This window comes from Marmota monax, unplaced genomic scaffold, assembly GCF_021218885.2.
Source record: "Marmota monax isolate L192 unplaced genomic scaffold, Marmota_monax_Labrador192_F-V1.1 WCK01_AAM20220418_F8-fsc00090, whole genome shotgun sequence".
Lineage (NCBI taxonomy): Eukaryota > Metazoa > Chordata > Mammalia > Rodentia > Sciuridae > Marmota > Marmota monax.
In genome coordinates, this window is record NW_026695219.1 from 4711543 (window position 1) to 4734092 (window position 22550).

At 31.9% G+C, this 22550-nt stretch overlaps 1 protein-coding gene across 9 annotated transcripts in view; it reads right to left on the reverse strand.

Moving 5' to 3' along the window:
• Nucleotides 1-22550, reverse strand: part of Cep170 (centrosomal protein 170) — a 132423-nt gene that overhangs the window by 31023 nt on the left and 78850 nt on the right. For 7 of the 9 annotated variants that reach the window (XM_058575158.1, XM_058575159.1, XM_058575156.1 and 4 more), the window contains 4 exons: nucleotides 17575-17724; nucleotides 14355-14481; nucleotides 9464-11281; nucleotides 3203-3437 (listed from right to left, as the gene is read on the reverse strand). In XM_058575158.1, the coding sequence (XP_058431141.1) occupies nucleotides 3203-3437; nucleotides 9464-11281; nucleotides 14355-14481; nucleotides 17575-17724 (2330 nt within the window). The remainder of the gene's footprint in view (nucleotides 1-3202; nucleotides 3438-9463; nucleotides 11282-14354; nucleotides 14482-17574; nucleotides 17725-22550) is intronic. The other 2 variants (XM_058575161.1, XM_058575157.1) reach the window with 1 other exon arrangement.

Sequence of the window (22550 nt, forward strand, 5' to 3'; positions counted from 1 at the left end):
CCCATTATTTAGCAAGCTTTGCCCTATCTTCAGTTTGGTCATTCCCTAACTATATAATTCTATATCTTAGTACAGATATAGTGTGTGTGTGTGTGTGTGTGTGTGTATATATATATATATATATATATATATATATATATACACACTTTTTTAAGCTTTTATCATAGCACTTTATTTTATATTAGATATACACACAAAGAAAAAAATTTCTTTCTTTGACTCTAACTAAAGTCATCTTCATAGTCCCCTTAGACTAAGCACTCCTATTACGTTAAAAATTCTATGTTGATTTGGTGGGAACTATATATATATATAAAATATTTTAAAAAAACCTAACTTTAGGCAAATTTGATCCAAAATAGAACTGGAGAGGAAAATACAAAAATAGGACACCATCTTTGCAAATAATACTCTCAGCCAACATGAGGATAAAATATTACATTGTTTTTATCTTTTACTCTTCCTGTGTAATATATCTAATAGTGAATTGTTGTCATTTCTTAAAATGAAATACTGTTAACCAGAATTCTCTCCAAAAAATATAATTTAATGATACAGTTGTATGTGTAATAATGAATCCGAAACAATGAAATATTGTTAAGTACCTTGTGATTCAAACAGAAATGATATAGTCTTCTAATATAATTTTTAGGTCATCTATAAAGGCACTAATGGAACCGTTTACCCTAATATTCATAAACTACTATAATCTATCCAATTCTTACTAGCTGAACTATATATCTCTATCATCATAGAGAAACTGAGGCAAGAGCTACCAAAGCACATGCATAAGGGGTACCTGGAAGAAGAGTTCCCTATTCTAAAAGACTAATTAACACTATACTTCTTTATACATTTTATATTCTGGATTAACATTGCTTGTGTGCTTTAAATTTAAATGCAAGTAAAGAATTACTATATACACATTTACAAAGTGCTGGTTAAAGTAAAATAGTCCTGCATTCTAAACAAAAAGAATATGCCAAAACGAAAAACACTTTTGTAAACAATTAAAATTATCAATTTTGCTTTTCAGTTAAAGTATCTTTACCTATTACTTATCAATAATCAGCAAATGAATTTTCTTCAAGTGAAAGTAATAGTCCATTTTTAAAAACTTATTTCTTACATCCTGTTTAGTTTGTGATTCAGTCTTTTGAAAATAATTTTTCTCACATTAAGCTGACTTATCACTGCCCTATGAGAAGATTAAATATCAACATTAGCTTTCTTCCTCATATCTATCTTTCCTTCCTCTCCTTTTAAAAATTTCCATGAAAAAAACAAAAAGTATTCTCTGAGGTATGTGACTGGAAAACACACCTTGAAAAATTAAAATTCCTAAGGTGAGTTTTATAACATAGTGCCACTAACAAAATTTCAGAGGAAAAAGGCATGAGAAATTACTAGAAGCTGAACACCTTGGTCTGTTATAGATGACAAAATACACAGAATAGTAGTAATACAATGCACATGACAAAATGGAACCAAGTAAAAATGCACATTACAGTCAATATTCCCACTTCCCTTTTATCAAAACTCTATTTGGGAAAAAGAAAATGGATTTGGCCCACAAAAAGAGGATTGTCAGTCTTTCTAGTTTAGAGAGAGCTGAGGGAGGCCTCTTGAGAGGAGATAGACATATTTTAGTTTCTCTTGGCACCATCTGATCTTCTGCAGCTGGGTATTTTCTTGTGGGGGATGAGGAAAATGATGAAACAAGAATAAGACCTGGCCAGGAGAGGTGGTGGCACATGCCTGTAATCCCAGAGGCTCAGGAAGCCGAGGCAGGAGGATCACAAGTTCAAAGCCAGTCTCAGCAAAAGGGAGTCACTATGCATCTCAGTGAGACCCTGTCTCTAAATAAAACACAAAATAGGGCTGGGCATGTGATGGAGTGCCCCTGACTTCAAACCCTGGTACAAAAAAAAAAAAAAAAATAAGACCTGCTATTACCTACCAGCTATACTGAGAAGAATAGAAAATATGTCAAGATTTTCTCACTACAAGCATTTTGTGGCCCATAATTATTCATGGATCCCAAGCATATAAATGCCTTTCTTCTAATGAGAATAATTGGCTTAAAATGCTTCAATAATTAGTCTCATAAAAAACAATTTGTATAATAAAACCAAAATGTTTCAAACCGCACAACAAGATTAGGTCATGTTCTCCAAATATAAAAGTAATTACAAGTGAATAGTCATTAAAAACAAAAACCTAAACAGTATATTAAACTAACGAGCCAGAAAAAACACAATTCATAGAAGTCAACAAGGAAAAAAAAGATAATCACCAATAAATTATGGTAAAAGTATCTTGTTATTGTAAAGGCAGTTCAAAGCCAGTCTTAGCAAAAGGGAGTCACTATGCATCTATTAAATAGGTATATGTTCTTTAATAATGTTGCCAAATACAAAACTTGAAAATTAGCTACTGATAAAGAAATAATTAGAAATAATTTTAGCAAGTAAATGATGAAAATTTGGGGGTAACACATGGTATGCTGCATAAAAATTTAACCTTACAATCTTTAAACAAAAAAAAACTTATATTTTTAATTGCTATCATATCCGTTTGAATAGAACTTCTCTTCAGCACTTATCCAGAGTAAATAATCAATCACATACACAGCATGAAATTTACTTTTTGTACATAATCTAAATGTTATAGCAATAAGTCTTAATATTTACTTATTTTATATTCAAAATAATCATGTCTTTGTATATTCAAGGGTTAAATTAATAACACTTAATGAATTCATTATGGAAAAATCTGCCTACTTTAATTCTCCCCAGAGAACATTAACAATTAATCTCTAAAAGGTAGACTATTACCTCTTTGGAGGTTTAAAGGATGGTGATTAGTAAGCTAACTGAACAATTTGTAATTGTGAAGAGCTACTACTACTTTTTAAAATTTATACTATTTATTCTGCATTTATACTGAAAATTAAAGACAGGAGACCAAAATAATTCTACAATATCTTCTACAGTATGTTAGTACCACTGGCATTAAAAAAGGTAAAGATAAAAGGAAAAAAGCTGATGGACAGCAATTCTGCTGACAACACAGTTCATCCTCACAATGGATTTCATTTCTTCAGACTACCAGTACAAATCAAGCAAAAGCTAAATTTTGTTAGCAAGTTGAAATGTTGATAAAAATCTTCAAATCTTAAAGATAAATCTTTAAAACTAACCTGGCTATTTCTTCTCGATGAGCAGTCCAATCTCGGATGTAGTCTTCCTGCTCTTTAATCCGGTGCTTGAATGAAGAACTAGTAGGCATTGCTGATCCAGTGCTCTGCAAGCGAGTGGTTTTCAGGGCTGGAGAAGTACGTAGACGGGTATGTTTAGGGGAATTACGGTTTGATCCAAATTCATCTTCTGAGGTGGAAGCATAATCAGTAGGAAAGCGCCTCCATCTTGAATTTACTAAATTAGTTTAATTATTAAAAAAAGAATTATTATGTTATCATTTGAAGGAGATAAAATAAAAATCATGATTTCAAAGACACCATGAGAGTGTACACACAGCACAATTTTCAATAACTGACACACATACCTCACAAAAACCATAAGTCTACTACTCCTTAAATATAGAAACATTACAGTTTGGTGAATTTAAAACAATGAATAATTAAAAACAATTGAAAGAACGTGTTTTCTGCAAGTGTAGTGAATAAACATTCAGATGAAAATTTTTACTAATGATAAAAAACTAAGCAAGCTCTATTCATAAATGTTTATTTTTCAGATCCAAATATTTCTCATTAAAGATATGGATTTTTTTTAAATGACAGCAACAACACCAACAACAAATAAATAAATAAAAACAAGGGAAAAGATATCCTCATGCCACATGGACTTTCAACACAGAGATGATAAAAATCCCTCTTTTCCCAACATACAAATGTGCATAATTCCTGCTGTGGAAATTATGCCTTTATGGCAGAAAAAAAAAAAAACATTACCTCTGTCATTCAACATCCTGTTATGCTATGGTTGGAAAAAATCTTTTTACATGGTAAAAACACAACAAAGCATCTTCAGTACAACTCTGCTGCTTTGACACTGAAAGCATATGGTGAAAATAGACAATGGCATAAAATCTACAAAGAGCAAAACTACAAGCTGTTCTCACAACCATCGACATTTAAGGCACAGGAGATACTGTGAATAGTCACATTAAAGAAAGTGGCAATCACTTTCTTATTCAAGGTTAGTAAAGACATTTAAAAATGGTATTGCTGACACATTTAAAAAACCAGGAGACAAATTAATGCACACACTTCACTACTACTGTTAATATGAAAATCCAACATATGAGTAATCTGTGAAGCATAAATAGAAGCTAAAATTTAAGAAAAGTATGTAATGGTTTACTTAGGGTAAACGTACAAAGGCAGGAACCTTGTCAGTTCAAGCAACTAACCTATACCTAGCACTTAGCAATGTGTCTGGCTAGTAAATATTTAATAAATATTTTTGAATGAATAAATTCCTATATGTAAACCATTTGCTTTACTCAAAACTAGTAAAAAGCATAAGATATCCTTGATATTTAAAATAATAAAACCTTAGAACCTGCTATAAGTTTCATTGCCACTAATATTATAAGAGTTTTTTTTTTTTCTTCTATATCTTTTTGTCCCTGTTTCTAATAAAAACTGATACTAAGCTGTGTGGATTGGTAAGGTCCAGAATTCTCTCATCCTTCTGCACTGGAATTTTGTAACTTTTCTATATTTTCCTCCAAAACTCTGTTTTTGCCCAAGGCTCTCTAAGGCTGAGCTGGCTCTTAGATAAAACTAACATGCACTGTCATCAGTGTTGGCTTTCCTATAGTAAGGAATATGGCATAAATTAGAGCCTACTCATTTGTCCTGATTCACACCCATATTTGGAACTTCTAGGGTTTAGATGTAGATTCATGAGTACAAAAGAATGATCATATGCAGAAAGTTCATGGTTCTCTGTAAAAGTATACACAAATACATATGCAGAACTTTGGGTATTTAATCACAGATTCTTTGAAGGGGGGCTTAAACACAATTTCTATATGGTAATTTATTAACATAGAAAATACTTTTACCATGGTGGAAATTGACTCGTTTCTAGGCATATGCAAACTCCTATAAATTGAAGTTACTCTGAGACTTATTGAAAACAATTTTATAAAAAGTTTGGAAATAAGAGCAAATAAATTTTAGAAAAAAGTTAAAGACATAGCAAAAAAAATCAGAAATATATGGGAAACAAATTTGTACTTTTCAATAAAGGTATTTCATTAAATGGTAAATATGAGTTTATATTGATATCTCATTATAGTATTCATAAATAGGAAAACATAATATGTTAGTTCAAATTTCCTGCCTTATGATTGGAAACTACTGTCACCATACCTATAATTGAAAAATGTGTTTAAAAGAAAACCAGTAACAAAGAGTTTTAATAAACTGCAGAATAAATGAAAACATAAATAAGTATCATGAAACTAAATTATTAAGAATAGCATTAAAAGCTGATATATTTCATGAGTGGCAGAGTACATGAAAGCAGAATGAGAATTGAGTACCAAGTGTTATTAATGTATGCGAAATATCAAGTTAAAATATATAAGTACAGTCACTTTAAAATTAACTTTGCTGGGCACAGTGGTGCATGCCTGTAATCCAGCTACTCAGGAGGCTAAGGCAGTAGGATCACAAGTTCCAGGCCATCATTGCAAACTTTGCAAGACTCTGTCTCAAAATAAAAAATGAAAAGGGCTGAGGGTGTAGGTAAATGGTAGAGCACCCCTGGGTTCAATCTCCAGCACAGCAAATAATCATCATTAACAACATCATCATCAATAAAATACACTTTAAATTTTTTGAGTCTCAAGAGTATAAAACTATTACATTTTAAGGAAGAACAGAAAAAAGAAAAATCCGTTTCATATACTTTCTACCTATTTTTAAAGGTTTATGTAGAAGTCAGGTAAGAATATTAAAGAATCTAACATTATCTTTAAAAAGCAACCAAAAGAATAAGATGTATTTTAAAAACAGAGAGAATATCAAATTATCTTTATAAATGGAAAATGTATCCTACAGGGTATACTACAAAGAAAAATGCAAGTTACCTCTGCACACCACTTTGCCTGTGTAACAACAGACTGAGATGGTAACTATTGGGAAAGGGCCTGGGAAAGGGAGTTCAAAGCCAGGACCTCTAACCTGTTATTTTTCAAATAATTTTGAAAACTTTTTGCTTTCCTTAATCTTTGCCTGCAAACTATTAGTAGCTATACACTTTATCTGAAGAAAATTCCTCACAACCTGCTAATGAATACAGAAGAAACTTCCAATTAGAATGTGTTTTTGTTTTTAAGGGGGGTATAGGGGTACTGGGGATTGAACTCAGGGGCACTCAACCACTGAGCCACATCCCCAGCCTTATTTTGTATTTTATTTAGAGACAAGGTCTCACTGAGTTGCTTAGTGCCTCGCTTTTGCTGGCTGAGGGTGGCTCTGAACTTGCAATCCTCCTGCCTCCGGAGCCACTGGGATTACAGGCATGTGCCATAGCGCCCTGCTAGAATGTTTTGAATTTTCCTCTAAACCTACTTATTTCATAAAATTTTAGAACCAAATGATCTCAGATATTAGACAATCTAAATTCAATTCATAGATTTAAGAAAATGGGTCCAGAGAGGACTTGCATTGCTTATGTTAAAGTGCAGGGCAGTCTACTAACTCCTAGAGTTCAAAACTCATTCCCTGCTATTCCAAGTGTCTTCCAATTAGGTGTTGGAAGAGTCTCTTTTTTCCATTTCTAATAAAACTAATTTTTAAACAGTTCACCAGCAACTTCTCATGGAATGACAGCTTTTGAAGAAAAATTTTACATCTTAACTTTATTCAGCTTAAGCTACCAATTTATGGAAATAAACAATTTTATATGATTAGGCTTATTTACTAAAGATTTAATGATAGATCACTAAACTGAATATTTCTACTGAAGGTGTTTGAAATGTCAATGTCTAAGAGGGTTATTGGTTGGCAAACTGCTAGATAAGTCATACATTAAAGTGAGAGAAAGTTCAAGATAGTTTAATTAATCTTGTAACTCACTTTAAACTTATTTTAGTTATGATATTTATTATGAAATTTATTTTATGTATAAAATGTGCAAAAATTCTTCTTGTGGAAATTATAAACTACTATATTCACTATAAAAATAAACTACCATCTATGATGTTTAGAGAATTAAAAAGGAAAAAAATAGTTATTAGTATCATATATCTGTGAATGCTCTGATTTCTTTTAATGTAACTAAACTTTGTTGAACCTAAAATACATGACAACTACAAATTTAGCAAATACAGCCAGAAAATACAGAACTACTTCAGAAAATACAGCCAGATGTGATGAGGCATACTTATAATCCTAGCAACCTGAGAGGCTGAGACAGGAGGATAATAAGTTGGAGCTTAGCAACTTAGAAAGTTAGCAAATTAGCAAGACCCTGTATCAAAATAAAAAATTAAAAGGGGTAGAAATGTAATTCAGTGGTAGAATGCCCCCCTGGGTTCAATTCCCAGTATCAAAAAAAGAGGAGGGGGACAGAAACCACACATTACTTCTTCATACTATACTGGAATATTTTAAAGACATACTAAATCACAAACATGTTTTGCATGTATATTTATGAGCATATAGCAAAGTTTGTGGGGTAAAATCTGACAATGCTCTATTTTAGCTTTTAATTTGGAGAAAGAATTAACTTAAGCCATGCTTGCTCTATGTTTAGTTTTTACTATTTATAAATTTTGAGAATCAGAGTAAAAAAGGGAAAGCAAACTCCATGCTTTTTGATAACACAGAACTTATGATAGCTTATATTAGGATGGAAGTATACTTAAATATTTTAATGTACTTAAATGGAGATGAGGTGATAAAGCAAGCAGTGTAGCAGAAGAAATTTTATCAGCTACATATCATAAAATGCAGCACAAAGGAAATATGAATTAAAGAAGTAGAGCCATAAGAAACAATAGAATAACAATACTGGATAAACACAAACAAAACATAGCAGTTAGTTTTCAAATACTTGGCAATAAATTCATAAATAACCAACCTATGCTTGAAGTGTGGAAACAAGGGCTTGAGTAAGAAGGAAAATGGCATTTATTCTTTTTGAAACAATGACTTTACATTCTCTAGCTTCAGCCCATATCAATTCCTGCCACAAACTATGAATATTATTATCAAATCCCCTAACCAGCAAAGATGGAATGGTGAATAGATGGAGGAAAGCAGCAGTAAAGAGAGGATTAGGAAGTGAAAAATATATAAATATGTATACTTAATTTTATATATATTTATTTATATAAAATATATAAATGGATATTTATATATATATATATATATAAAGTACCGTTAATTTGGGGTCTTGTAGGAGATATTGTGGCAGATGTAAATCAAACAAAATTAAAAAGATAAAATTGCACACCAACTTTTCTTCCACTCTCAACTCAAAACTTAGGGCTCACTTAAATGCTTGTTGACTGACAATAATCATAAATCTTCTAGTCTTTTAACAGCTGGTCTCTTCAGCCACGCCCATATATGAGGCTGATTATGAAGTAATAAGACCATGCTTATACAGGATGTACACATAACACTAGTCACCATGTATTCTCAATGGCTTCAGCTCTGAATATGATACGCATAAAGACAAAAATTCCCAAAGCAGTTAAATTCTGGTGAGGAATAAGACATTCTCTAGATATTACATTCAATTATAGATAATTACTACAGCTAAATGCTATAATAGTACTTTATGAAATAATTCTCGCAATTAACTACATTTCTACAACCTACTTTGACCAACATGTACTTAGTGATTGCCCCATGAATCCATCCTCTTCTACTGAAATGAATTGAGTTAAGTTTTCAGTGGTTTCAACCATAAATAAATGTTACTTTAAAATGTGCAAGTACATAAGACATCTCAAAATAAGTAGACAAAAACAGAAGAAATACTGATCATTTCATTTAGCTTAAAAGAACTAATAAATGGCATACTGTTTTTCTTCAGGTTCATAAGGACTTTGGAGTATGTGAGGATATTTAAAGGTTAAACACATGCTTTTAAAAGTACAATGCTAATTCCTATTATTTAAACCAGATAATAATTCCCTATGTAACCCTGACATTCAAATCCACCTATGTCACTAACTGGAAAATTAAAATGTCTAAATCATTCCAATGAATTTAGAATCTTAAAATCACTATTTTTCCCCAGGACTTTAATTGGAAGTATATTAACTTTTGAATTTTCCATTTATTAATAAGAAAATAAAACCTGTCTCTTGAATATTTTGGAAAGGCAACAACTAGAAATCTAAGTCTTAAAAGATGAGCCCCCAAACAGAACATGCTCATGTTATTAAAGATCTGGACTCAATTTACCTGAAGGAGAGCCATGAGTTGAGGTCATACTTTTGACCTTGGAGTCTGATAGTCGAGAGATACTGTTAGCTCTAATTCTAGGAGAAAATTTATCTGATGGTACTAATCTGGCTCCACTTCTAATGATGGCTTCTGCAGTACGTGAAGAGGCACTACTTCTAGATATTGTAGCTTCAGAGTCACTACGAGCTGATAACGAACCAAGCCTTGTTCTACGAGGCTGAGCCAATAAATCAATCCTAGAAATATTCCTCCTTCCTGTGGGTGGCTTGGATGTAGAACTTGTTGTGGATACTTCAGAAGCAACAGATGCTTTGTCGGCATCAGCAAGTTCACTGTCTGAAGCTTCACCAAGTCGTGCTCTGCGCAAGAGGGAAGTCCTGGTAGGTCGTGGCCTTGGAAGAGTAGTTGACTTACTGGATAACCCAGATGCTACAGGAGAAGTCTTAGATTTTGTTCCTTTACCTCCTTCCAGTTTGGAATGTATATGCTCATCAGTTGAGGTAAGTGGAGTCCTTCCATGAGATTTACAGGAGTAAGTTTCCTGATCAGATGACATAATATCAGAGATAGCAGAATGAGGTACACTCGAGGTTTGGTCATCATCTGTTAAATCTACTGAAGGCTGCCTTATTCTTCCACTGGATTGTACAAATCTACGACCGTCTGACCTTGAACCTACATCTGAGGAACGACTTTTTGTTTTTTTTTCTATTTTCTCCCTAGCACCCGAAGATGATGATTTTGTTACATCTTTGGAAGGAGAACTTGTGGAACACCTGTCTTTATAGAGGCTAGTGAAACTCTTTCGTTTTTGGGTTGACTTTCTTTCAGTCTCTCCAGTGACCAGACTGATAGTACTAGCTGTATCCACATCAGATTCTGGTGAAATAGAATTGTCTCTATTATAACTGGGAGTATCTGGGCCTTCATCAGTTTTGTTATCTTCACGCAATTTAGCTTCTAAAAAAGCCATTACTGCTTCTGTGTCTTTTAAAATAAGGGTTGTGTCCATACTAGAATCAGTATCCAAAGAGTCACTTCTTTCTCGTAGTCTACTTACAGATGTTAATGCTAAAGAAGGAGGAGTAGATGAAGTCTGTTTATTTATATGAGGAATAAGTTCTATAGGTATGTTTGGGCTAGGTTTTTCTATAGTGAAGCTCCCTTGTCGCACTAATGACTTGGAGGATTCTTTCTTGTCTCCTCCCTTTGAAGTCTGAGTTTTCAGAATTTCCTCAGCTTTTCTTCTCTTGCTCTCATTTTGTATTACTCTTTCTCCTTTGCTTGTGGAATGTCCTGGAATTTTGTCTGGAGGTTGGGACTCTTGTTTAGAAGTTTCCTCCCTGCATTTATCTATCTGACCTGAAATATTTTTTGAAGATAATTTAGCAGGTGTCCACTGGGCCTGCTCCTTCTGTTCTTGTTGCTGCTGAATTTTTGCTAATGTCTGCTTTACTAAAGAAGCTTCCTTATCAGGTTCACTCTTCTCCTTCCCAGGAGCAGAGTTGCCTATGTGAGGCAGGATTTTATTATCTCCACCATTTACTGTTCTATTCACTTTATTCAGGGATCTGTCAGCATCTTGTTTATCTTTCTGGTGTACCCCTGTTGGTGTTTCTTTCTCCTGCAGTTCTGTGTCTTGCTTTTCACCTATTTCTGACCTTTGTGCTATAATCTTTGCTCTAGAGCTCTCAAGAGACTTGTCTTCATTTGGAAGCTGGGGAAGAGTTCGTCTCCTTCTCTCTCCCTGCCCAGCCAAGGAAGCTACAGATCCAGTTCTTCTCAGGGAAATGCCAGATTCACCAATATCTGCTTCTGTAAAATAAAAACCACAATGAAGGAATTAATTAGATTAAAAAATAAAAATCAAAGTGGTATCATATTACATTAGATTTTGAAGTGTAAGTTAAAAAATGGCAAGTATAAATAGATGAACCATCACTGTTACTAAACAGTTTAAAAAGCAAGTATAATTCTAAGCAAGTATAATTCTATATTTCTTAATCTAAAATATTTAGATTAATAAGCTGCCTATTTACAGAGATTCAGTAAAGCAATGTATGAGATGAAAATCAGAACCATCAGTTCCTTTATTTCCTTCAACATATTTTTTAATTATCAAAAACTGTACATATACTTACAGTATACAACATAATATTCTGAATATATGCATATATTATAATGTATGTCATCTAAATGGCTAAATTAAGCTAATTTACATATCCATCATCTCACATTAAACTAATTCTTTCTTGTGTAGTAAAAATATTTAGAATCTACTCTCTTAGCAATTTTCCAGTATACATTTTTATTAACCAGACACCATGGTATGTATAAGAGTCATCCCTACATCTGTAGGGCAATTCACTATGGTCATTCTTTCTTTTGTGACTTTCTGTCCTTAAGGTATACTCAAAAAAAGCAGAATCTGGTATGTTACAGAGAATGCCTAATAAATATTGTTTATTTGCTATACATTCAATTACATAGCAGAAAATAACAAGATACCTAGCTTGTAATGTACATTATCTACTTGAAAGAATGAAAGTTTAGATTTTCTAAGTACATGGAAAGTACTAGCCATATAAGGTTTTATTTTTTAAATCTAAAGCTTATTAAAATAATTTTTTAAATAGTAAGTACAAGAAAAGGACAGGATGTGTCATAAATTTAGAAATGGAGGGATTTTTAAATCATAGTTTTCTGGTATATCAAGACTACTCATGAAAATACACAACTGCTTTCTCTTTTTTCAAATAAGTAGAGATCAATGATAAAATACATACTTTTTTTGATGTTTGGGAGAATTTGAGAATACTTAAGGAAAATGTTCATATTAAAAATGGAATGTATTTCTGAGTAAAGGGGTAAGTTTCTCAGAGAAATATAAATCAACATATAAAGCATTCTAATATTTTATGGATATATGGAGTGAAAATAGTAGATAAAGCTTCTGGGGTTCTTTTTTTCCTCTTTATAACCCTAAAAGACTAGTATTTAAATTTCACAAAAATATAGTGGTTATGATGGAGACAATTTAACTTAAATCATGCTATAATTAATCATGCTGTATCTTACTCTGTTTATTCTTTCATGTTTACATGTCTTATCTTTTTTTTTTTTAAAAGAGAGAGTGAGAGAGGGAGAGAGAGAGAGAATTTTAATATTTTATTTTTTAGTTTTCGGCGGACACAACATCTTTGTTTGTATGTGGTGCTGAGGATCGAACCCGGGCCACACGCACGCCAGGCGAGCGCGCTACTGCTTGAGCCACATCCCCAGCCCCTACATGTCTTACCTTATTCATGCTAATTAAAGAGCCTAAAATACAATGGCTATTTTCTATTTTTGTATTTTTTCTAATATTTACCACACTATCCTGTTCTTAATAATATTCAATATAGGCTTAACAGGAATATTTTAGGACTTAAAGTGAATTTATCACCTTATCTAAATAAATCCACTTAAAACATGATAAAATAGAAATGAGATCATGAAACCTAAGTAACTGGTTTATTATTTTTTAAGAGAAGGATAGAATTTTGCTTTTCACAACTAATACTTAATAATTTTACTGTAGGTTCCTTGGTAAATTTATCTAGTCCTTCTGTCTTTTTTCCCCCTAAACAATGACCAGTTTATGTGAACCAATTTGCAAATGACTCTGCTCCCATCAAAGTTTTTTGGTAATACTACCAATTACTTCTAGTTTCTATGATAAATGTTAGTTTTTCTGGTACATTATTATGTAGCTTTCTCAAAATACTTAGCTAAATAATGTTTAAAAAATTCTTAAAATAGATTTTTTAGGATGCCACAAGCCAGAGAAAAAAACAAATTTGCACTTCCAAGAAAAACAAAGTTACAAATACAGACTAAAAAATACCACATTCAGGGTCTGGGATTGTGGCTCAGCAGTAGAGCACTCGCCTAGCACGTGTGAGGCCCTGAGTTTGATCCTTAGCACTACATAAAAATAAATAAAGGTATTATGTCCAACTAAAAAAAAAAAAATATATGCCACATTCTTCCTTAAGCATAATTTCTTAAAAGATTTTTTTCAACTCTGTGTCTTCATGTTGAATAAATTTTTCATTTTAATTTTTTATATTGTAAATTGGCAAGTTATAATTGTGTATACTTATGATATTTAATGACATTATGACATATAAAATGTGAAATAATGAAATCATTTTAAAATATTTATATACGTAATATAGATAAGTTCATACATGTACATGCTTCATCTACAAATTATTCTCTTCATTTAGGATTATACTTTAATGATATCTGTATCGTTAATCAAAATAAAATCATATTATTCTAAAATAATATAATTGGCACATCAAGGAGGGTAGGAAGAATTTTTACTTACAAGTAAAAATACAAACTTTTAAAACCATAATTTAATACCAGAAATTTATAACTAAAAAGAAAATTTCCTTAGAATACAGTTTTAAATTCTAACAGGTATCCATTCGTCTATCTTTAGAAGTTTTAACTTATAAAGGATAGAAAATATTAATACACATTCAATATAAATACTTTAAATAAATACTTTTGGGGCTGGGTTGTAATTTAGTGGTTGAGTTCTTGCCTAACCTTGCATGTATAAGGCCCTGGGCTATATCCCCATCATTATTATTATTTGGAAATTTTCCACTGCTTAAAATACAAGATGCCTAATAAAAATCAGCTTTTTACTTATTAGAGAAATCATATATGCAATACAATCATAGACTATGTCAAATAATTTTAGATTTAATTTACTTCTCACTATATAAATCTGTTTTTCTTTTTTTAAAAACTGATATGTGACTCACAAAAATAGAAAGAGGCAAGGAAAAAGAAAACAAAGAGGAGAAAGAGAAGGAAGGAAGGAAAATACCATTTTCTGAAGGAACAGGTGCAGACAATTCTATTATTCTTTCTTCTTGATCATGTCTTGTATGATTAGCAGCCAAACTAGCCCATTGTGAAACCCAACGTTTGCTTCCAGATGAAGATGTGCCTTCCTAAAAAGAGAAAAACAAGACATCGAGATAATGCAGTCTGGTCAAATCTGATTCTTGTGAAAGAGTTTTAGTCATAGGAACATGCCATACAAAACCATAAACCTTACCTTATTACATTTTCATTTATTAAGTTTTTTCATATATAGAATGAAAGTTCTCTAGGTATTCTTTATGATTTATTATTTACTGAAAATGCAGTATAATTTTATGTACTTCTTAAATACTAGCAACAGCTTCAAAATAAAGTGTTGGAGCTTGATATTTACTGGTTGCTAAGATCAGCTTTGATACATATCATAGGTTCATGGATAGATATATGATTAGTCCTGACTCCATTAATGAGAACAGGGAGACCTATTCCCAACTTATTATCTAGGCCTCTAAATGTCTCTAGAATTCAGATTGGTTCTAGGTCTTAGGAAGTATTAAATCTACCAGGTTATGTCCTCAGTGATTTCAAAACCCAAACTTTTGACTTCTCTCTACAAAACTTTATAATTTCCAAAAGATGCTAGAAATTTCAGTCTTTATGAATTATTTTATACCACTCTAAACCTAGACCTGCCTGTGTTTAGATCTTTCCTTAGGGGAAGTCATTTTTTAAAACTTAAGAGTGAAACAGAACTTAATTTATTATATGGTTCTACAGACTAATGGTCATATGTTGCTAATTCTTAGGAACAGGGAAATTTGAACAGTGTGGAAGATCTAGGTGGTATATGAAAAAATATATAAATCAAGACAATACAAGGATCTTGACATATCATACATTTGATTCAAATGGGGTATGAATTCTTATTTTTCCACGTGTACAGATTACAGGATCACATTGGTTATACAGCCACATTTACACATACAGCAATACTAGTGTCTGTTGTATTCTGCTGCCCTTCCTATCCCCCCTCCCCTCCCATCACCTCTCTCTATTGTCTTGAGCAACCAATAAAAGTAAATAAATAAATAAAAATAAATAAAAAATTTTGTATTTGTCAACTATTTTTCTCTTATTGATCTCATTTAATTTTTATTGTAGTTTAATTTCATGATTTCTAGTTATTTAAACTTCTTGAAGATTGTTTTGTATCTCTGAATGTAGCCTATCTTTGTAAATGTTCCAAAGATTATATGAACCATATAAATTCTACTGTTGTCACATGAAATGTTCTATAATTCTCTGGTCTATAAAGTTCAATCACATACAGTTGACTGGCAATGCTGCCTAGTTCAAGTATGTCCTCATTGATTTTTCTGTCCTTTGCATCTACAATTATGATTTGAGATGCACTGACTCTCCAACTTTGTCAAATTCTCTAATACTTTTTTTGCTCATATTTTTGACACTTGTTGTACACACATATATGTTAAGATTTGTCATGTTTGATTTAATAACTAAACACTTTGCTATTTTGAAAAGCCTATATATAAATATAATGCTTTTTACTAAAAAAAAAAAAAAAAAAAAAATCCAAGCCAAGGCTTCATGTTGAAACTACACAGCAACTAGGGAATGGAAAACTATGACAGAAGTTTATTTTGAACTATTTGAAACATGTTTTATTTAAAGTATCAGATTTACTGTATATTTAATGATTAACAAGCTACATACTGATGAAGTTAAAGATTTCATATACTGTATGACTGATTTTAAGAATAGTAGGTTAAAATAGTAGTAGAGAGAATGACATAGATGTAATGCAACCTACATATAACAAAGCCTGCTGAACCCTTGAATTTCCTAAGTTTTTGTGGTACGTGCCCACATTTCTGAGTACCTAAGGCTAATTGCACCATGCAAAGAATATCCACTACAGGGGAGGAATATACACTGACACTCACTTATGTAGAACCATTCTGGGAAGAGTTCTAATGGCCAAATAGGTGACTCCTACAAAGGCAGAAACATACTGAGACTATATAAATTTTATTTGACAATGAATAGAGCGGATAGAGAAGAGAGCAGGGAGTCTATTTAAGTTTATGTTCATGAAAACCCTTCCTGGATTAATCAAAATATCAGCATATTGCCTTAAATAATGATAACCTGCTTTTAATAAATAAATCTTATAAATAAAAAACCAGAATAAAAATTCTCCTAAGAAAAACAAAAACAAAAAAATACTAAAATACAGTTATTGTTTTGATAGTTTTCAGGAAATAGCATACCATAAATAAGTAATTTTAACATTGACAAGCAAACATGCAAGTTTATTTACCTGTCTATAAAATATTCTACTTCCATTTCATGAAAACATAAATAAAATGTATGCCTTACAATTTTCTTTTATTTATATTTCATATTTCTTTACTATTCATAGATTAAAAATTAGTTCCTTTCTTAAGAAATAATATAGCATAATGCATAAAAGAATAAATTAAGAAATCAAAGTTGCTAAAAGTTTAAACTCTGGCTCCACCAAAAAAAAAAAAAAAAAAAAGTAAGACCCTGGCGAAATAAATTTCTTTGTTACTTTAATTTCCTTATTTGTAAAATGGCACATTAAAGGCTCTGTTGAATGTTAGCTCTTATTATCTGAACAAATAATAACTTTAGTACTTTTGATTTATATAGATGTTTTACATTTCTTTTTGAAATACCAAAGTGTAATGAAATTTTGACACCATGGCATTCTCTACCAAGCCATTCTTAATTAATCTCACATTCTAATTACAACTCAGGCTCTACTACACTTACTGAAGTATATAAGATAAATCTATCAGATAGTTCCTTTCACATGTTTTCTGACATGGTGAGTCTTTCAATTACAAACACAAACTTCCTATAAAGTATAAACTGTACATTTCTTATTTTGTCTCAGAACACCGATTAGGGCAATGAACATATAGATTCTTCACTGCTTATTGAAATATGTTTTTCCTTTAAAAAATATTAATTTAAAATAACATAATAATAAAAACTAAGCCAGGCTTAAGGTTTTCATTAGACATGGAAAATGTGTAAAATTTTAGTTTTTGTAAGTTTCACAAGGGGGGTAAATCAATTACTTAAAATTTACAAATGATACAAAGTTATATTATATATATATATATATATTTATGTATATAAATAATTAAGTACACAAGAGAGATGTATACCTCTGAGTTGTGAAATACAGATGTAGTCAGTGGTTTTCTTTCTTCCATTACTACTGCAGCAGAACTGAGAGCCCACTCTTTTATCAGATCTTTATGCTTTTCATTGATAATAGGTCTATTATAATCCTGATTGTCATCTACTCCAAATACCTAGAAGAAAAAAAAAATAATTTTGCAAGTGAAAATCAAAGTCTGAGTACTAGATTAACAAGTGAATTTCATATTAACTGCAGAAGCAAATAAAAATATTCTAAATGAACTTTGACTTCAATTTTTTTTTGTGGTGGGGGTACCAGGGATTGAGTTTAGGGGTTCTTGGCCACAGAACCACATCCCCAGCCCTATTTTGTATTTTTTTTAGAGATAGGGTTTCACTGAGTTGCTTAGCACCTTGCTTTTGTTGAGGTTAGCTTTGAATTTGTGATCCTCCTGCCTCGGCCTCTCAAACTACTGGGATTACAGGTGTCAACCACTCCACCCAGGTGTATTTCAATTTTAATAACAAGAAGAACTTTTTAAAAGACAAGATAATACAATTGGAGTATAGCTAAAGAAGGAAACAGGCCATTGTGGTTTATGTCAGTGTGACTATTCTTTCTTAATATTTAGCAAGTATTCATATAAAAATCGGAAATATTTAGGATCTTTTTTGGGCGGGGTTACCAAGGATTGAACCCAGGGGCACTTAAACACTGAGTCACATCCCCAGCCCTTTTTTGTATTTTATTTAGAGACAGGGTCTCACTGAGTTTCTTAGGGCCTTTCTGAATTGCTGAGGCTGGCTTTCAACTTGTAATCCTCCTGCCTCAGCCTCTCAAGATACTGGGATTACAAGTGTACACCACCTCACCCGGCACATTTATATTTGTTGTTACAACACCTGAATAATTTTGTTAAATATTATAATAATGCAAAGAGTTAGGAAAGATTATATTTTCAACCTGTTTTCAGCTTGTTTCTGTGCTCTATTATTTTCAAGAAGCATGTTGAAATACGTTTATAAACATGATTCTTTTTGTCTTTTCCTTCCCTATTAAGTGCTTAACATTTACATGAGTTAAATTTATATATATTATTTTCTCCGATGCCAATCACAGATTTTATTGTATGATCTTGGCATAAAGTTTAACATTATTCTCAAACTCTATTTGCCTAACAGTTACTTAAGACCTTTCTGTGAAATGCAGATTCCTGGGCCTATACACACAGATCAGTCTTTTCAATAAGCAGATTGTCAATGGTCAACACTTTTGAAAAGTTATAAATGCAGAAACAAATATTCGTGTGCTTTTTTTTTTTTTTTTGGTAGAAACTGAGTCTTACTCATTTTGGGGCACATGAAAGGCCATGGATATTGCCAAACAGATTGAAAAAGTTTTGGTCATATAAACAATCATTTTATTATTAAGTATCCAGTTTATTCCCAATGCTTATTCTTTGTAGGGCTGGGGGTATACTTCAGTTTTAGAATGTTTGTCTAGCATGTGTGAAGCCCCAGGTTCTAACCCCAGCACCTCCAAAGTTATGCATCTGAATCAGCAATTTGTATAAAGGATCTTAGAATATAACCGAAGAGAGCCTTTGTTATCTATACAAATGTGAAAATAACTTAAACTAAAATACTTTCTAGAAAAAAATTAAAAGTCATATAGTACAGCTATCTGATAAATTCTAAAGTTCATATTTAGTAAATAGGTACCAGATTTTCAAATTCACTAAAACTTAGTTTTTACCACTAGATGGCCTTATTACTTAATATTTACTTCAAACACAACCATTTTGTTCTGTTCAAGAATTGTGATTTAATATTCTATTGAACTACTCAATATTTAAATAATCTTTGAGCAAATTGTATATTATTAACTTTAAATCAATATGAATTTCAATAATATATGGAAGAACAGTGAAAAAATTTCTTCATTTTGCTAAACATTAGAATTAAATAAGTTTAAAAACAGCAGTACAAAAAACCTGAGTATCTGTATGTGCTCTGCTTTTAACCTATTTGTAAAGAAAGTAAATTCAAGCCATTCAAGTGAATGATATGTTTTTAAACATTAAAAATCACTTATCACAAGAATCTTTGAACTTCAAATTTATTGAAGGTTTTTTTTTTTTAATTTTTATATTTACTAGAAGAAAGCTAACTTAAGTTTGGAAGTCAAAAGTAAAATTAATCATGTAAGAGTACTTACATTTTTGTATCTCTTTGGCATGTTAATTTAGAAATTACCTTCAGTTATTTTCTGATTTGGTGATATTTAGTTCTAAATCCATACTGAAACTTGATTTCTTTTAACTCATAACCACCAGAATTTTCAAATAAAATGTAATCACTTTTGACACTATTTTGAAATGACAACAAAAGGCACACAAAGAACTAATGCTTTGAAGAAGGGGAGTTCTCCAAGTACTCAGATGACTTTGTATAGATTCCTTTTAAAGTTTAAGAGACAGCTATACATGTGTAAGAAAGTAACAGTTATTTCTTTTCAAAATAAATGATAGGTCCGGAACTCCTACTGTGCAGGGAAAGAAGTCTTCAGAGTTCACACATACTTTGCCGCAGTTTGAAAAACTTATGATAGTAATGACTGACTAGTCCATCTTGAAATATGTATCTATTCACTTCTGTACACTTGTGTACTTCAGGTACACAAACATCCACTTGTGAAAAGTTTCATGTGAAAACAAAGAGAAAATAAATAGTTTATATTGTCTATATACTTTAAAGCTAACATACTTTTCACATTTAAAATAGCACACACAATAGCCCATACCATTTAACCCATATCTAATAATTGGATACAACTGAGAGCTACTCAAAGCAAGGCCAAGTTTGTCAGGTTTCCTTATCTTTCATTCTAGATTCTGTCCCTAGGTGAGTTCATCTACATGTAATGCTTCACTTCATTTACCAACTATATGGACAGCTGCTTACCTGTCATCTTTCCTCCTGAGTGACTCAAGGTATTTCAAATGCAATATATTAGCCCCAGGCTCATGATTCTCTTCCCTTTCCTACTCTGACCTAGTTCTCAATAAAAATTCCAAACTTATTAAATATAAAATCTAGGTCTCTTATTCAGCCAAGGACTTCTCAGACGAGAAGTATATAGTAGGGAAAAGGATGAGTCTAGATATCTAATATTTATGCTTCCTCTCTATCGGAACTTTGCATCCCATGTTACCAGTCAGTTTCTGATTCTTTTACGGTAGGAACAAAAGGAATGAGGAGTGGGGTACAAGAATAAAAAACTTTTTGGTGGACTAGGGTTATAGCTCAAGGCAGAACACTTGCCTGGCACATACAATGCCCTGGGTTTGATCCCCAGCACTGTAAAACAGAAATTAAAAATAACTCATTTAGGGCTGGGGATGTGGCTCAAGCGGTAGCGTGCTCGCCTGGCATGTGCGTGGCGCTGGGTTTGATCCTCAGCACCACATACAAATAAAGATGTTGTGTCTGCCGAAAACTAAAAAATAAATATTAAAAAATTCTCTCTTTCTCTCTCTCTCAAAAAAGAAAAAAATAACTCATTTATTTTGGAGGTGAGGAATAGCTTTCATGTCCTCCATAGTACCTCCCTCTCCATCCTATCCCAGATCACAGACCATGTTCTCAATCTTTACCTCTGAATATATACAATTATATATAGTATCTCAGTTTGGGATTTCACGTTTGTATATTAGTGGCTATCCTAAACAAAAGGATATTTTAAAGCATTAGAGACAGCTATACACATATTAAGCAACTGTGGTATATGGTACTTACTAACTATAGGCTACAGGCTAGCTACTACTACAGGGGATTTAGATATCTTTATGACTTAGTCCTTATTCTTTTTGTTTGTTTGTTTTTTGGTACCAGAGATGGAAGCCAGGGGTCCTTAACCACTGAGCCACATCCCCAGCACCTTTTTAAAAATTTTTCCTTTTGAGACAGGGTCTCACTAAGTTATTTAGGGCCTCAGTAAGTTGCTGAGGGTGATTTCAAACTTGTGATCCTCCTGCCTTTAGTCATTGGGATTACAGGCATGTGCCACCATGCCTAGCACTGAGTCCTTACTCTTAAGGACAGGTCTAATGTACAAGCCTATGAATAAACAAGGAAATTCACATGAAGGAACCATGCAACTCTATATTTAAATCCAACTTTCTATAAAACCAGACTATATTTTAGATTTAGTTTTAAATTTAAAGAAACTAAACATTCTGAAGATGATAAAAGCATGTACAATACAAACCAAGCCTATGAAAAGTTTCACCTTGATTTTTTTCACTATTACATTATCATCCTCCTTGCCACTGTCATTTAAAAGTTCAAGCCATACAGAAAAAGTCCAAAATTTCCAATTCTAAAATTAGAACAGTGGAGAGAAGAAATGTTGCATATCAGATCTTTCAAATGGTGAATACTCATTCATATTATTATATTCAATAACATGAGATATAGACAGCTTGCTTATTGTGACAGGAAGTAGAGACCATGGAAAGGAGACAGACTTATGTACATAAAAATGATAATACAATATAGACCAAAATGATAATTTAATAGCCATAGTCCCTTATGTATTAGATTAAAAACTCAAATATCAGTTAGAATTCCGAATTCATCTTCCCACAGAAATGAAAAGGATAATGATAAATAAAATGTCAAGCTTTTTTAGGCTTACTCTGAAATAATAACTGAGGCATCAAAGTAAAAAATTACTTAGGTTTTAATTGACATGACCAGAACATCTATCACCTCAAGGAGGAAGTACCTCCTGGGTTAAGAAAGCATGGTGTCTATCAGTTCAAATCAATATAAAGGTTCTCACATCCTACAACAATCACCTGACATATAACTACAGAATAACAATGTGCAATTCTAGCTTCTGGTGTCAAAGAACTCCATCAAGATGATTTAAGAGAGTTTTAAAAAATTGTAAATACTATTAAATCTATTTCACTTGTAAAGAAAAAAAATCCCT